We start from the raw sequence: 19552 nt of genomic DNA, 5'->3' as shown, positions 1-19552 counted from the left end.
AAAACATCCTTAGAGTATGTTACTTCTTATGTAAGTCCAATAAAATAACACGATATTGGAAATGTTAATTTATACAACTATTGTCAGTATATGCACGTGTACTGAATAATTAATTTCATCTCTATTGGTATATATAATTGATGGTATAAGTTTATTCAGAATTCTAGATTATTGTGGTATGATGTTATTATAAATGTTTAAAAATATCGGAAATATGTAGGCATAATTTTTTTATAAGCATTTAAAGTTTAAATTTTGTTAACATTTGTCAAGATCACGAAAATTGTTTTGTAGTTTTTTGTTATTTTTTTTAGCTAAGGCTTAAAAATGTAATACTATATTTCTTATAAGTAATTTATACTGGAATTAAAAAATTAATGTGCCTAATTTAAAAATATATTTCAGGGTATTTATTTTATAAACACAGTGAAATTTTCAAATGTAATGTTTTCAGCAAAAATTAATTTACTTACCGAATTCTAATATTAATAATAGTAAAATAAATCACTCAAAAATATAAATATATCATAAAATATTTTTAGTAGTATAGGCTGACCGATTGACTTCACTCAGAATTGTTTTTATTAAGCAATGATTTATCACTGCTATGTTACAGAGCGGTTACTAATTTTTTTCTTATTTTTTTCATTTTTGCAAACATTTCAATAACGTTGTTATAATCTGTAACTTCAGAAATATTAATGTTTTTTATGTTTAGTACTGTTTTCTATCCGAAGTTTTTTTTCATATTTAATTGAGTTCAGTTATTAAAAACTGTATTTTTACAAATTGTAATAATAACAAAAAAATACGCAGGTAATAGATTTTATACGAAAAAGTACCAAGATTGTAACACTGACAGGTAACATATAAAGTGTTATAGAGTAAATCAACATTGTATTTTTACTGTACTTCATGTATCATAAATTTGAATTATGTTCACCGAGAAAATATAATATACAGACATCGTATTAGTGATTGGAGACAATTATTAGATTTGTTGTTTGTCGTTTGTTGATAAAAATTAACTAAACATCATATAACGTAGTATTATTTATTATAATATTATGATTTCTCATTTAGAGCTAGACAAATATTATACAAAATAGTTTATCGTTAATTTAATTACGAGCCATAATGATATGTCATTGATTAACTAGGTATATACATTGTATTTTTGTATAGTACTATGTTTTTAAAATAGGTACTTTTTAATTTTGATAAAAGCCAAAATTTGGCTTAGAGGCCACACCTACTCACTAATTCAATTGAATAGTGAGGGAACGATCGATTTACCTTTCTAAAATATGATCCTTTTAGACATACAACTGAAAATGTAATTTAATTTTTAATTTAGTTAAAAAAAAATATATATTTTTTTCAATGCGCTTAAGTAACTCTACTTTTAACTATTCAGTTAATTATGTAATTTTTATTGAATTATTATTATTTTATTTTGTATACTTATTTAGCAACAACTAATAATCGTATTTCGTGACACATAAAATGAGCTAATAAATTATGAATATAAAAAAAAAAATATTTTAAAAACACGTTTTGAACACTTTTACAGAAATAGACGACAGGACATCAGGAACGTTCATCATCGCGTTTAAAATAAATGCGTACGCCGAAAATTATTCGTACTTCGGTATTCAAAACAACGGTACGTCATCTTATGATTATAGTATTAGAAAATAAAAAACGTTCATGAATATAAAATTAATCGCGCGAGTATTTACTGATTGTTTGTTTTTCGGGTTGCACGGCCTGCGAGAGCTTTGTGAGATGAAAAAGAACGTTGAGTACAAACTAAACTATTCAAATTTTTCTCCCGCGCTGTTTGTAAAGGGCACAATATATATTATGTATAGTGTTAACGGTCTTTATGCGCAAACATCATAAAATAAACACTGTGAATACACTTAGGCATGTATAACCTACCTACTGGTGAAGAAAATATATAAATGTATAATAAAAAAAAAAAGTGCTCGGTTTTTATAGTATTTTTTTCTTCTTTATAATTTCCATTTCACAGGAGTGATTTATGAATTTTAAGCTAATACTAAGCAACTATTATTCACTTATGTATCGTTCAACTAGTATAACAACTGTCTACTATAGCTATAGTACAGTTGAAATTAATTTTATAGCAGATAATACATTCTCTTCCAATTTTAAGTCATTGCGTGAAGGGGAACCAGAGAAAATCACTTCAATTCAAAGATACCTACTTACGATTATTATGAATAATTCGATGTTTGATTACCTTCGAATTTTCGTGCATACGACAACATATAAATCGCTTCCCATGCAATTAAACGTATCTTCGTATTATTCTACGTATTATATTCATTTTCATACGGTGAAAAAGTCTCTTTTTAAGCACACCTAATCTTATACTACGAAAAAAATACACTCAACATTTTTAATTTCATGTAGGGTACCGTGTACCTCGGTTTTGTACATTGTTATCATTATTAATAAATATGCGAACAAATATATAAATAGTAGATAAAGTATTATTTTGGGGTGAGTGAAATATTTTTTTTTTTTTAATTACTTATATAACACAATATAGAACCGGCAAATTTTGACAATTATAATAGTTAGATTATTATTTTACTTTTCCCCCTCAAATGTGCATTTAAAATATAAATATATATTGTATTGTAATAGCATATAAATAGACAACCATAATAGCAGTAACGTATTCGTATATAACAATATTAATTAAAATTTATAATTAATATTATATTATTAAAATTTAAAATTAATTTAAATGTTTTTCACTACACGGATAAAATTGATTAGCTTGTACATTTATTCTGAGTATTAATTTAATTTATTTATATCTATATAATACACGTTTCTTTATAATGTAAATTATTTTATGAATAATCTGATTTGTTAGCGATTGTGTTTTAATTTTAATGTAAATGAATAACGGTAATAATGATTATCAATATCGCTGGGATTATAAAACATAATATTTATTAAACCTATTTTGTTAGTTAAATTAAATCAATAATTCTTTGTGATGAATATTCATAAATTTCATGAAACGAAAACCGTTTTTCATTTTTATCCGTTCTATTAACAGCAATTCAATGACCGACAGAAATAATTCCATACGCAAATTTACACAAAATATTATATTATAAGTACACAAACACAAACTGATTTTAAGTCAGCAAATGGAATTAATGTTGCCGTAGTTAAAGGTATAATATTATATTTATCAATAAAAAGTTTGTGTAGGATAATAGTTTTACAAGAAGTGAAATTCAGTGAACCAAGTGGCCCAAGAGTTGGCACCATATTTTGGATCTAATATTCCGTTATTTCTATGTCGTCATTTTATGGAATAAATGTGCAACGATCCACCCTGTCATCATCGATGGCTCAATAAAAGTCATAATTTGATCACACGGCGTTATAGATAGGCAATTTAGCTACACCACTGTCGTGTATCCATTTTCCGGTAAACCGTATTATACTATTTTGTCGTGTTCTCAAAAATGTATTACACGTACGTTGCAACCGACCGTAGAATAACATTTAAAACTAAATGATCTTTTGGATTTTTCATAAATATATAATCTTAAGTTAATTTTTTCTAAATTTTAATGGCATGATAGGAGGAGAAAAATATTATCCGATAACAACTACGATAATGATGAAAACAATAATGTAGTGAATGTCTAGTAATATTACCGTGCCACTGACACAAATTATCATACACGTCACCCGATCATAATAATAGTAATTATAACAACAACGAAAATAATATGATGTAATTTGTCGATAAATATAATAATAATATAAATTATTGCAATGTCATCGACGACTCTTTGAAGTGCAGTTACATCGTTGTTATATAGTATTGTAAAAGGAACATCACGCGCGGCATACTGTTGCGAGTATATTATAATTATTTTATGATTATTCCGATCACAAAAAATTCGATTATCAGAGTTATTTACTGTTATGAAAAATCATATCGAAATTATGTGATTGTCGTTTAAGTTTTCGTTTCGAAATATCTATAGATTTATTCGAGTCGCGAATTTTTTATTGTCAAAACGTACACTGTCATTTCCGTCTTTCCACTGTACCTGCATAATATATTATATTATTTAATATTTACCAACAAACGTTACATGCGATTTTTTTTTATCATAATAATCGACGCCAACGGTGATCAATATTAATAATAATAATAATAATATCTCAGCTGCAGCAAGGTCGTTTATTTTAAAATATGACTCGGTGGCCGTAAAAGATTGCGCAGTGGCATCTGTTTAAACGCCAGTCATCGCGAACACATCGTTAATTTCTTTCGTTTAATATTATCTCGTTGACAGTGTGCCTCCTCTATATACACTATACAGAGTACATACTTGTTCGCTACTTTTTTTCTGTAATCACATGTTTATTTAAATTTTGATATTTTATAAATCGATTGCTAAAAAATAGGTTTTGAGTAATTAAAATGCATAAAGTTTTTAAAAATTATTTTACGTAAATTAGATGCGTTATTTAGCTTATTATTCGTTTAGTATGACTACTCGTATTTAAAAAATATATAAATATTAATCTTCTCCCGTAATCTTCTTAAAATGTAATCATATACTTCTATATTTTACAATTTAATAATTTAATAATAAAAATAAAGTTAGAATTTCGATTTATACCTTCACAAACATATTTTAAAAATAACTAAAAGGCTAACAATTTTCAATTATTAAAAAAAGTGGTTATCATTTGAAAAAAAAGTGTGTTTTAATAAAGTATACTCTTTAAATTATATTAGTCTTAGTATATAAAAATATGCTCTATAAGTATCAATATTTAAAATTTAAAAAATCAAAATTTGTATAAATACAAAACTGAAGAAAAAACATTGATGGATATTTTATATTGCTATTGATATAGTAATTTTCTCAGAATATAGAGGTATGAGTTTTTGAAATTTTTTTATAGTTGTACATAATTTGGAGTCTTTACTTATGAACAACATGCTTTGAAAAAGATTATATTTTCACTACTTCCTATTTATCGTTAGTATAATAAGTTAATTAAAACTTAGAAGTATTTAAAGTTTCAATGAGGGGAATAGTAGACCAACATTTCATGGGTTCCACCCTACTTCATCTAAAATTAAAATACTTTTAACTAATTAAATTAATAGTTTATAATGTGATTTTACACATCGAAATTTACACGAAAATATTTACTCTGAGATAGAAAATCAAAAGTTTAAGTTATCAATTAAGAAAATAAAATTTTGAATAATTATAAAGATAAAAAAATATTAACATAAAATAATAAATGATTATTGAATAAATATATAAGTCGTATAAATTATACTTACAAGTATTTTTCTTTCAAAAGTTTTATATTGTTATGACATTAAATTTGAAATTAAAATTTTTTCAACAACAAATCATCCGAAAAAAAGAAATAGTGATAAAATTATCACCTTGTACTTATCTTTATTATTTTTATATACTTGTAATTCAATTCCTCTTTGTAATGCCTATTCAACCGCGGATGGATGTATTGTATGCGTAAAACAACCCTGCCCGTAGCAATATCGCTATCACTGTAATGGTCTGTGAGACTACTCTGTGACGATGACGGTCGTATTGCTATTATACGCTATGTATATTCTCTCGGCCTAGGTAAATTGTTATTCGCAGAAACAATTCTGACATTGGAAACCACTGAAATGGTATGTTTCGACGAGGAACTAATTTGCGACTGTATACAAATTCAAGCTGATAACCAATGCAAATAAATTCATTTTAATTAACAATCGATAAAATATATCACTTTGTTTATTATTGTATGTGTGACTAAATGTCGTCATATTGTTTGTTTTAATTAATATTTTATATTCTACTGCAGGTATAACTTCTGGAATTTCATGACACATTTTTTCTGTTTTATATTTGTTCATCGAATATTTATATACCTCCTGTTTCAAGGACGTGACGTATTATCAAAATAAAAATGTATCACTTTATTCTTACATATTATTGATGTCACACGATGACAAGTTTCAATCATGATAACATACAACTATAATTTATGACTAATAATATATATTATTCTTACTAAATATAAAACATCTCACGCCAATTAATTTGGGGCTAAAGTTATATTGTTCCAAAGTTTTGCTTAATTATCTAAGCTGATCATCGATCAGATCTAACTGCGCATATTTTTTTATTGAATACAATAATCTTGTTGCGTCCACAGCGCAATTGGACATTATCCCATGACACTATGAACTAGCAACATCTTGTATACACGTAGTATTCAATTATTCTTACCAACTTGTTTCCTTTAAAATAATAACTTTTTTCACATATTATTTTTCTGTATTTTTTTTTTTTTTTTGTGGTGCGAATAATATTGTATTTATCATATTACTACATTTATTTATTTAATTACAAAGGTAATAATAAATGATTTATCCATTATGTTGGATGGGTCCTAAAAGGTGTACTTTTGAAGAGTTACAAATAAAATCAGTGGTATTTTAAAACAAATTTAATTTTTAAATTGGGAAATCAACGTAACTAATTACAATAGTCGAACGATTCTAAAGATTATTATTTTGGTTACCTATGTTTTACAGTAAGATATTATATTTTTTAATTATGAAAAAAAATGATTGTAACGTGTATTTTAATTGAACGTTCGTAGTATTTATCATATTAATTTTTTTATGTTTGTGAAGTTTTATAAAGTATGTATATAGAAGTTGAAACGTGCAAGATTTTAGTACTTCGTAGTAGTTACTCTTACTCTACTATACCTAGGTATGTATTATTATGTTCACTAAAACGCAGGTGGGACATGCATACACTAAGGACATTAACATTAGAAAAATCTCTATGTAAATGCGGTATACGCTATGAAGTCCTGCAGTTACGGTTGGCGGTATTAGTTTGAGTTTATTCCATATTTTTACGATATTGCCGTTTTAAGAAAGCTCTTATAACGACTAAATAATATACATTATATATAGTTCATAAGTCATAACTGACATAAGTTGATGAATTTTTAAATACGTATATTTAAACGATATTATATAAGTTAAAACGTTTTACTTACACACTTACTACTTACCAATACTTACATTTTTCAATTTTATTATACAGTGGAAGCGCTTTATATAACTTTATGAACTAAAATTTTTAAGCAAGAGATAGTTTAATATATTGAATGTCTCAGCCATAAATGTCTATGGTTATTGATAGTTATTATTAATTTTATTGATTATTCGTAAAAGACTGATTGAATTTTCAAAATAATAAATTACAATAATAGGTTAGAGTAATTATGAGCTATAATAAATGGTGTAAGAACCATATTTGTTTTCTATAATATTATATATTAGCTTGTAAATGTATGCAAATAATATTTTTTATTTAGTTTTTAGAATTTGTAATGTTTCAAGTGTATTTAAAATGGCGTTTGCGGTTTAAAATTTTAAAAGTGACAGGACGATACGGTGTATGTACCAATACGTATAACGTACAGCGTACAGCTGTGGTGTTTTCGCTCTTAAATACAGCACTGCAGGATGAAACCAAAATACGGTTAGTTTTTGTTTACACAGAGTGACCCATACCCGCTTTGAAACGAATAGGCCATGAGTTCATGACCTATAAGTGTATAATGTAAATAATGTTGATGGCCTAGAATCCCCTTCAAATACTGCGCTGGTTTTAACAATAGGCCAACGACTATATAATATTATATATAGAATAACCAACGCCACAAAACTTACAAAATAAACATAGTATAATATATAATGTGTACATTTCGTATTTTGGCTAAATGTTTAGACATTTTACGGTTGAACCATATTTATTTTGTGTGAAAAATTGTTCTAATTTTTTTCAATATAATTGTATACTGCAAGGTGTCTCACAGTGTTCGTCTTTATAGACATCCGTCTCCAGGTGTCTAAACTTTAAAAAAGTGTATTACTATTTATAATATAATATGTATAGGTATATCAAAATATAAGATGAAAATTAGTAGTTAATACATTACAATTTTTAATTATTAAAACTACGCTAAATGATAATTGTAATTTTGCTTATTATAATATCAAAAAAATAACCAATATCAAACAATTTAATAATATCACTGTAGATTTATAATAAAATGATAATATCCTCGACATCAGACTTAAATAACACTATGATAAATATATATTCATATTAGCATTTATATGGCTTACATTATTAAAAAACATATGTCTCCAAAAAAATATATCATTAATTTATATGTAGTTTTTTAATTTAGTTTTTAGTTTTTATATTTTTTTGTTGTTACGACTGAAATCGATAATTTATTTTTTTAAATGATACATATTACATATACCTAAAATATATTGTACATATAAATATATAATATAATTACTTAATCTATTTAACTTTCACTATTTTTTTAAGATTATTTTGAAGGTAAAAATGTTTTTAGTTTGCAATTATAATAATATCAAAACCTTACTAGGCCTATTTTAAGTATTTCTTACAGAAATTTAGAAACAATAGAATACATGGTAGTCATATTTTTTGCCTAACTGCAGTTTTAATTATTTGATTGTAATTCAAAAAAAAATATCCATTGAATAGACTAGACTTTTGCATATCGTATATTATTAAGAGCATATAGAGCTATTAAAATAATGATAATATAATAATAATAAAACAGAAATTATCAGAAATAATCGACTAATCCTCCAGTATTGACTAATTTACACACTATTACACATATGTATGAATTTTTTTTTTTATTTTCATTATTGTAATATTGTAGTGATATAACTTAATATTTTTTTATAATTGCTATGGTTACCTATAACAAGTAATCAAATGCGCAAATTTCTTATCATTGCACTCCAGTTTATATTATATTCAAAAAGTAATGTCTATTTTTATCACATATTATTATCAACAAATAAACGTACCGAGATTTTGTTTTTGAACTATATATAACCTATATATATATTAAAGGGTATTGAGGTCGATAATAGAAAAAAGGAAATAAACCCATTACCTATAATATAATATGCGCAAAGCGCAGACTCCAGTGGTTTGTATTGTCGTTGGCTTATATTGTTTATAATAAGAAAGCTCTACACGTTTTGGATATGCGTGTCCTCGTTCTAGGGAACCACAATTTGCACAAGCAATTTTGGGAGCTTTATCATTAAATGGCATAATGCCAACGAGCTCTGAAAAGTTTGAAAATACTATTTCATATTGTGCACAGTTAAATCATGTATAAATATTTTGTGTGTGTGTGTGTGTGTGTGTGTGTGTGTGTTAACGCGACGAGAACAATATTTTGTAATTAAGTCCACAGTTGAACTTTTATTTATTTTGTATATTTTTGTTTGATAATATTTTTTTTTAAACTCACACAATATCTCGAAAATAAATTACGATTACAATAATATATAGATCTAATATAATGTTATATTGTAATAAATAATAACATTGTCTCCAGCAGTGATTAATGACGACGCATCTCAAATGGCTCCCGTCCGTTGTTTGCTTATTCCAAAACGGCTCTCATCGAAAAAAAATTTACAAACAGGAAAATTCCCAAACTGCTAACGGTAATACCGGTAAACTAATTTGAGTCTTTCTAAGTCTTTGGTATAAGTAAACGAATTTTATGAAAAAAAAAACATGAGCCCATTGCGCAAATAATCGACGAGTTTTCATTAAACAAAATAACACGCATTGAGTTTATAAAAAAATTGTGCCAAAAAAATTTATCAATAATTTAAATTTTTGATTTTTTTTTTTATATATTTATATATACACACGTTTTACATTTTTTTTAAACTTATTCTTAATTTAATTCACAATAACGCAATAAGTTAATATGCTTTTTTATATTTTTTTAACTTTAAAATGTAACTCACAATAATATGTGCTTTTATATAATTTTCATACATTTTTTTTATAATTTACTTAGTGTTCACCAATACATTTTTAACCACATCTCTTTTGAGACAGTCCTAAGCTGTATGAACTGGGAAAGAATTTGTGTTGTAAAAAACCGGAGCCGTTTGGGTAATTACCTGTTCGTAAAATCTTTTTTGATGGGAGCCGTTTAGGAATTTACCTTTTTTTAAAACGGGAGCCGAATGGGCTACGTCCATTAGTGAATGTGTTTGTAATTTTATATACATATTATAAAATGATTTCAATAATTCATGTATTCTTATAATACACGTTAGCACCAAACTTCAAATTAATAATTCAAATCGAAAATTAATTGACTAATCTATAAAATATATTATGAGTTAATGACATTTTGAAAACTTAATAAAAATCGATTAATGACACGTGTCAATTAATGGTTTTTATGTAATATTCAAATGTTGAAATAAGCGCATAATATTGAAAATAGGTATATCAACTATGGATATAGGTTTTAGGTATAAGTATTCAAATATGATTTATGAATATTATAAATAGCAGACTATAAATAACGTTGTGAATCGATATAATTCATTAATAAATACAAACTATATGTATTACATGACACATACCTATTTTTTAACTTAAATCTTTTAGTAAGTTTTCATAATAATATATTCACAATTATATAAATACGTACATATATTGTGGCTACATGATACATTTTTGTACCTAAAATTGAATGAAATTTGTGAAATATTACTTTTACATTTACTTTGTCAAGTATTTGCAATTTATACTTGGAATTTGTTAATTATAATGGTATATAGTTTTTATTAAATACGCATTTTAATATTTTAAAGCAGATAACCAACAGAGTACAAAATATGTAATTTATTTCTTTAAATTCTGTATTTTATAGGTTCACAATTTTGTTAATTTACATGAGAACAAGAAGAATCTTCCTCGGGAAAAAAGATTTAATTAAAAATTATATAAATGTATACAATACTACAATATTATAAAGTACTTAGGTATTTTATCTATGTCCGTTTTCGTTTAAATTGAAATTATTAAATTTAAAAAAATAACATTATAAAACTAATAAATAAATTGTTTTCTCATAAATAACTCTTGAAAATGTTTATTTATATTAATTTAAAAAATGATATAAAATGGTTTAATTTATATCACACTCTACTTTTAATAAAAAAAATTACACTTTACTTTATTGTGTTGATGTATCTATCAGAATAAAATGTAAGCAATTTTAATCGCTATATAGTATATATATTATTCGTATAATGTTTATGAGATTTAAAACATATAGTAATAATAAAAAAAACTTTACCAACTGTGTTATTATAATTTATAGGCTTTATTTAAATCGAGAAAAATAAAACATTTTTCATGTAGTAGAGAAATGATATAAGAGTAGGATATTGTATTTAGTAAATGTCAATATAAAATTCACTGTAAGTTATACAAGATTTAATTAGTTACTAATAATTATTTATTATAAAAAGCTAGTATAGATGTACATGACGAGCAAAGCAAAAATTCAATTATAAGGCAATAATGTGTATTAATAATTAATCGGTCAGTTTATTAGGTAATAGGTAGATACATAAAAATCTATTATCTCCAATTATGCGGACACGTCTTATAGTGACAGTGCAGTAGGTATATTATTATACGAGCTACAGCCGCTATAGGATCATTTCTAATTTCATTGTGTCCAGTGTGAAGCGATTAAATTTACAACGTAACTATACAGATAATTTTCTGGACGATATAATGATAGCGACGTGGGATAGGAACTGGTGACGTTATTAAGTTATAGGATAGTAATAGCTAGCTGGTAGACCTTTTTAACTCTTATATTTAGTCTTAGTTCATCTGCTCGCGCACATTTAAAAAATTCCGTTTAAGTAACTATGAATTTGTGATGTAAGGAGACTATGCTGAATAAACCATCATGTCCGGAAGACATTTATTTTCATCATCGACGACCGGTGATAATATTGTTTATTTTTCACTTTGTTTATTCGTGCTCTGCACGCGCATTGCATATATAAAACCCAGCATATAATATCCTCATTCACTCCCCGGTCGTGCTGTACGACGCGGTGAGAATTGAAGAAGTGACGACTGACGACACGCACGAAAATATAAAAAAATAATAATAAATCCATGCGATTGCCTCTGGGGTGAATATAATATCGCACCATCCCGAAAGTACATACATATATAAAACTCGGTAACTGTTTTCTTCTTTACGAAATTCCCCCAAGTTTAGTTTCCTCTCTATACACTATCGCCGTGATTGGAATATTGATTTGCCGATATAATTTTAATATATATTTCTCACTGTTATAGTGTTTGTTTACTTAGAAAACTGAGTGAAATTCGTTTTTGATAACATTTTATTTGTAATTATAAAGTTAGTTCAAGTCGTGTAAAAATAATCTAAAAGATATATCAAGAGTCTAGATGTAATATCATAAACGATCATTTTAGTGTATGATGGTTGATTTCCATATTATATCGTTCGTTTTTAAATTATATTAAAAGTGTATAAGTGTATATTGAAATAGTTGTAATAGTCGTATATCACGTTATTTATTTTATAGTTGACCGACTAATACCTACGCACGTAATTACCTAATTATCACAAAACAATTAAAATTAATATCAGAATATTTTAAACTAAATTACTAATTGTATACCTATTAAATAGTCAGATAATTAGATATGTTTATCTCAGGAAGTACCTATATATGTTTGTTAATAACCGTGTTATAATCAAGTTCAAATATCAAATTTTATTAGCTATAATAAATATTAAAAAATTACATTACGTACCCCTATTATTTTAAAAAATTCATCTCTAGCTCACAAGTTACTAATAAATAAATAATATGCTAATGAATAAGCGAAATAATAGTTCTGGACTCTTAACAGTCGATTCTAGGGTTTACCTACCCAACGAAATTTTAAAACGTGTTTCGTATTTATCATGTTTATATAAATATTATTTTGTATAACTGGATGAGAATTATTTAACTTGAATTGTTTCTTACACTGTATTTGTATAACTTTTACGATAAGCTTAAAAAGATAAAAATCAGAAACATAAATGTACCGGCGATTCAACATTATTTGAATCCGACGCTTTAAGGACTTTCATAAAACGACATTTTATTATACTTCAAATGATAAGATTTCATTATAAAAAAAAAAATTATTTAATGGATTCCATCAACTCTGCTTCATTTGTGTCAAAGCCTCGTAACGTCATTGGTTGGGAGGTATGAAGTTAAGCCTATAGGTTAAGCTGTAAAAACAGCCAAAGGCTGACTTGCTACTCAGATAAGGATTTGAACGATAATCAAATTTTATGCTGAAAACTTTATAAGATTAAATTATAAAAAAGGGAGAAAGTAGCTTACCGTTCTGCTGTTAGATAGGTCACTGTAACGGACATGTTAAACTTGAATTAAATAATACATAACATTGCATTTAAATAAAGATTTGAGCGGAGACAAGTTGTCAGTTATCGCCCGTTGGCATATGAATATTATATTTATATTAATAATTATTATAAGAATTTATTTTACTATTAGTTATACAGTAAATTATATTATAATATTATACTCGTTAATTATAAATGACCAAAATCATACAATTTATCTAAATGTTTTAAAAACATCATTGTGCATACAAAATATAATAGTACGTACAACTTTAAAATCACTACAAAAATATTTTTGAATTACAAAAAAAATCATTAAAATCATTATTCTTGAATACCGGACTTTATTCAAACTTAGGCTTTGAATGTTTAAAAAAAAAGAATGTATAAAATTATGTATAATTTCTTTTGTTCAGTTTATATAATAATACGATAGTTTCGGAATATAAAAGAGAGCAAATTATTTTAAACCATATTATTTACACAATATTATAAAAACGGGTCATACAAATAAAAATTATTTTGACAAACCATTATTATGTAATAACGATTTTTTTCAATTTTGTTTCTTGAATTTTAATTTGTATTCGATGTTTATTAAAACTAGTTCTGATAATAGTTTGGCTCTGTAAAAGTGTAGACTGCAACTTTCATACTCTGAGGAAACTAAAGAAAATTGTATTTATAAAATTAGAGCTACAAACTGCATTTATCAATAAAAATGTTTAAACAAACAATCATTGTTTCCTTTTGAACGAATATGTGATGTATAAATTAAAATGATTTTTTTAGCTATAAAATAATTTAATTTATAAATTTTTAATGGAAAATATTAATTACTAACATATTGTCATAACAATGAAATATAATTTAAATCAAATGAAAAAAAAAATCATTCATTAAAAATTATAATAATTTCAGGTTCTTCCTACATGATTAGGTTAGTATATGAGTGCACGAGTATGGTCTAGAGGCAATTGACCAAGAGTTCGTGTAATTATGAGTATATATTTATTTATATATACATAAAAAAAAAAATTCAAATCGTATAATCAAAAGGTAAATTAATCGTTTAGTGTGCTTTTATCCAAATAAAAATAATGACTATGTACTCGACGATAAAACGTATTATGTAAATTTTTATTCGTATGTAATAGTGTTATTTGGTAATAGTAGGTATTAATCCAAGTATTGAGATTTCGAGCCAGCGGGCAATGGAACCAAAATAAATTAATTTTATGATTATTAATACTGACCTATATCTGCATAGACACAATCCTCTGTCCTACCATGCTCTTTATAATTGTTTTTTAAACCCGTTTTCAATCATTCCAAATCACGTCGCTGAATAATATTCATTATATAATAAATAATAGGGTAAGAGATAACAGTGTTTTTACGGCTAGTATATAATATTGGAAATTTTGGAAGTGCTACTATGAAAGTCATAATACATTAGTCGAGGTGTTTGGTATTGATATTATGCTTTTCGAAATATGTAGAACAAAATGTATTTCCAACACTTTAAAAGCTCTCTAATTTTCGAGTTTATTAGTGATTTCAAAATATATAAAAGTACTTAAATGTACCTAATAGTTATTTTACTTATTAGTAATTTAGCTCCAAAATCGGCAAATTAGATTCTACACACTGTTAAAGATATCTAAAGGATGGTGAGAATAGCGTATAACGTAGATAAGGTACTCGAATTGTGTGTTGGAATGATCGATGTGATTAAGTCAGCAATAAGTGTGGACAATCCCTGTTTCAACGTCACATATATACGCGCAGTATAATGACATAATAGTGTCCCACATAGCATGTTATATTATGTCGACTAAGTTGATTTTGAAAAAGATAATGTCGTGACAATGAACAGAAGAGGAAATGTCCTTAATCCTTACACACCACTTAAAACGTGAAGGCAAGAGGATTATTATCACATTTGTAACTATGTCAGCCAGTTGTTGACCAAGAAAAAAATACTTAATGTTAACTAATACAAAACCAAAATCAAACCATCTAATGAGAATAAAATGTTTGCAAAAGCATGTTTGCCTGACGAAATTTCTCGTAAAAAAATATATACTTATAATTTTCGTGACCAAGATAAACATTAATTCCATAATTAATAATAAACAAAAAAAATATGTGAGTTATTATAATTATCGTATAAATGTTTACGGCTGACTTTAATATTATATTTGTAGGTACTTATTAAACAAATATGATTAAATAAAGTAGATATAAAATATAATTGTCAGCGACCATTGTAACTCGACTTCCAACCAAATGATCGTGGCTTGTATAGTTATATGTGTATAAAGTTAACACTAATAAGGATAATTGAATGATTTTGAAGTAATTTTCAAAAACGACCAACCGTACAGACTACAACAGGTACGGTACCTGCATGTATAGGCTTCAGTTTACTATTGCGGATGATCCGTTTAGTCATAAAATGTCTTATTTCAGTAATCTTCATTTTTCATTCATTCGTCAATATTGTACTCGGTGCTTAAATACGTACTCGTTTCAACCATAATTATAATATAGTTTTACTTTTGACGTTTTGATAGATTAATAATATTTAGTACATAAAGTACAATATAAGATTGACGTATAGTGATTGTGCACGCTGTGACCCGATTTTCGGGCTAAATTCATATTATGAACGTAATACCACTATACCGTACAGTAAGTACAATGTACATGCGCGCGACCGTATGTATATAATATAATATAAAATAATATCGAAATTTTCGGCACACAAGCCTTTTGTACCAGTAATGGCTGACAAAGCTCGGAAACGACGATGTTATTGGCTTACACAACACGAGTACTAGCTTATAATATATTGGTTGAGAATCCTTTTCATAAACATTATTTTCGTGCCGATATCACATAAATCAACTATATTCTGTATTTCTGTGTATGGGAAATATTGTCATTAACTATTATATAGTGCCTTAATTCACACTTTTGGCAGTGTAACGCACACTATAACATAAATTATTCGCAGTATTATATACACCCGTTCAGTGGAGGAGTGATTACAACAAAATTACGTGTATCTATCAAGTTTTCAGATTGCCTGTGATATATATACCTATATTTAATATATTGAATATGAATAATATAGCATGGGTGTTTCGGCTTAAACTCATAAATCACGAGCGTTTAAACCAAAAAGCAGTTGGTAGGTACTTGCTGCTGTGATTGCTATCGTACACGACTGTTTGAAACTATAGAGAAGTTAGCAAAATATAGGCATTACAATATTTTTATAGTAGCACATTTAAAAGATAATTATTTTTATAAAATGTTTAGTTTGAAGTGCGTGTATTACATAGGTAAAACGAAATAATTGCTAGTTGTCTCTGAGCTATAAACTTCTAAATCTGTATTTTTGATATATAGGTAATATGTATTATGCATTTAGTTATTAATGGATGATCTATGGTTCAGGCTCGTAAACAACTATTATAGTCCACTATTTAACGACTTAAAGATATCTAAAATGTTCTAAACCAACACATTTTGCAAATTTGTTATTTAATAGTGATCTAAATAGAACTTCTTAGTTGTCGACTTGGTGTTAAAACCAATAGATTATATATATTTTAAAATATATTATAATGACTAATAATAACCAAGAAGTGGGTATACCTACTATAGTAGGTATTTAATATTAATTATTTCAACTACACAAAAATCAAAAAATGTTATTAATTATTGTACATTTATCAACAAGACATAAACTTTTATAAATAATAGTAGGTAGGTACCATAATAATATTTTTGTTTTAAAATCATGACATATCCTCTTTTGTTTAGTTGAATTTTGTTTGCCGGAAAACATACATTTAATTCAGAATAAAAAATGGCCACTCTTTAGTTCTTCACTTTAATTTCGTGACATATACATTTCATGAAATAAATTAAAATGGTTAACTCAAATATTTTACTAATTGATTTCAGTAATACAATTACTTTTACATAATAATATTAGATTAAAACCAGTCACATTTTAGTTGTCATAAATTCAGTAGTATATTCTCCTTCCATTAAATATACATTTTTTAAATGTATAATTATTTTAGATTATAAAACGAATTATTATGCATCTAAATTATTTATAATATGTGAGTATTGGTTTTTATAAATAAAATATTTTGTTATATATTACAATAGATAAATTATTATATGTTAGATCATCTCGATCAATGGTCAAATAATATTTTAACAACAAACATTAACAACATAATATGTGATAAAAGTTAAATAATATATATGAGCGCAATGTAAATAATTTACTTTTATTAAAACATTATCAATTTCTTTCTTTTTCACTCTATCTATACACATTTACGTCTATAAATCTAATAATCTTGACATCAAACATTTCAAACTTGTTATTATAAAATAATACCCCAAAATGTCTTTCAGATGAAAAAAAAATTAAAATAATATTTTATTCAATCAAAAATAAATCTAAGTATCAACGTAATTCAAATTTAGTAAAGCAATTAAATATATTTTATTAAATACGATTCAATAAAGAAGTGTCATAATGCATATTTCATTGATTATTTTTAGCTTTAAAAAAATAAAATTTTTTTGACTCACGGATCATGCATGGAACTGTATTATACATGTATCTATTATAACTATTATTATAGAAGTAGGTACTTATATTATAAAATACAAAAATAATATAATATAAGATATAATACATCTTGATTTTAATTTTATGTTATTATAAAGTTATAGTTTATAAGATTATTATTTAATTTTTTTTTTATTCATTTTAAATCTATTTGATGTATTTCTATGTTAGATTTTTTATTCAACTTACTTTTCAATTTGAAATTTTCAATTGTGTCTAGAACCACGTGGCCTTCTAAAATTTCTCCTGCGTAAAACATTTCTTTGTCTAACCTTATGTCAAATTCTCTTATGTAATCCATACTGTAGTTGATTGTTATCCAATTAAGAATATTTATTAAAAATAATCGACTTCTTTATTTTCAGCACTTGAAGTAGGCCATCTACATAAACACTGAAAAAAAAAAGATAGATCAGATACATTCAATTAAATATTTTAGTTAAAAATATAACATTTATATTCAACGATATATTCCAAAAATTGTATGAATTTCCCAAAACGTATTTTAAACTATGATACGAAATAGATATTAAACCGTAGAGAGGTATTTATCATAAATTTATAATGTACAAACGATGCATTGTTTTATAATACATTTATTTCATGAACATTGTATTTATTATTGTATGTAGCTGACATAACATTTTTTTATTCTATCTTTCAGACGATTCATTCGTCATTCGATAATATACTAAAGACTAAATTATAATTGTAATGATAATAAGTATCGTTTAGTCAGTAAATTATCAAACGGGATTTAAAATGAACAATACAATGAACATATATTATTACACAAAATCGTTAAGAAGACCTGCCACACCCGCTGTGTTTTCTCCGTCTTTATAAACGTAGTTACAATAGCAAATTTGTGTTTGCCACAACCAGTTTTGTGCTGTTAGGCTTAGTATTAGAATGTACTTACCTATTATTAAACTCATGGTAATGAGTATTATTAAATACTTATAACTCAAAAATTAAAATAATGTTAAAATCCAATGTACTGAAAATTAAATTACTAACACGGTAATATCATTTATTTATGTATGCTATACATTACTCTAATACTATAGCTAAAAACTGATTAATTCGTCTTATCAAATTACACATTTTGGATAAAAGAAATAAATTCAGATTAGATAAGTAAGCTGTTGGAAGGAATAAATTTAATTTTTTAGAGCAAGCCATCGTTCAAAATGCTATCGGATGCTTGGGCCACGTCTAAAAAAGCTCTAGAACAATATTCTTTAATTTTAAATGAGGTTTACATTTTGTATGTCTACATATATGCTATTAGTTCACTTGTTGAATGATTTGTCATGAACTACTGATCAGTATGCGGGGTCTTACACTTTTGGATAATATATATTAATGGTCTAATTCTTTTGAAGATTACATTTTTAAAATAATTTCCTCTAAAATTGGTAGTAGACTTATAATTCTATA

The 19552-nt window shown here is 25.8% G+C and overlaps 1 protein-coding gene across 3 annotated transcripts in view; it reads right to left on the bottom strand.

Annotated features, from left to right (window-relative positions):
* The window catches only part of LOC113549550 (arrestin domain-containing protein 3-like), a 79230-nt gene that overhangs the window by 36559 nt on the left and 23119 nt on the right, over positions 1 to 19552 (bottom strand). For all 3 annotated transcript variants that reach the window (XM_026950905.1, XM_026950907.1, XM_026950906.1), the window contains exon 2: positions 18299 to 18502. In XM_026950905.1, coding sequence (XP_026806706.1) covers positions 18299 to 18410 — 112 coding nt within the window. In that variant the 5' untranslated portion in view covers positions 18411 to 18502. The remainder of the gene's footprint in view (positions 1 to 18298; positions 18503 to 19552) is intronic.

Source organism: Rhopalosiphum maidis, chromosome 4, assembly GCF_003676215.2.
Source record: "Rhopalosiphum maidis isolate BTI-1 chromosome 4, ASM367621v3, whole genome shotgun sequence".
In the NCBI taxonomy this organism is placed as follows: domain Eukaryota; kingdom Metazoa; phylum Arthropoda; class Insecta; order Hemiptera; family Aphididae; genus Rhopalosiphum; species Rhopalosiphum maidis.
Note: the sequence above shows the minus strand (reverse complement) of the source record. Positions and strands in the feature narration are given on the sequence as shown.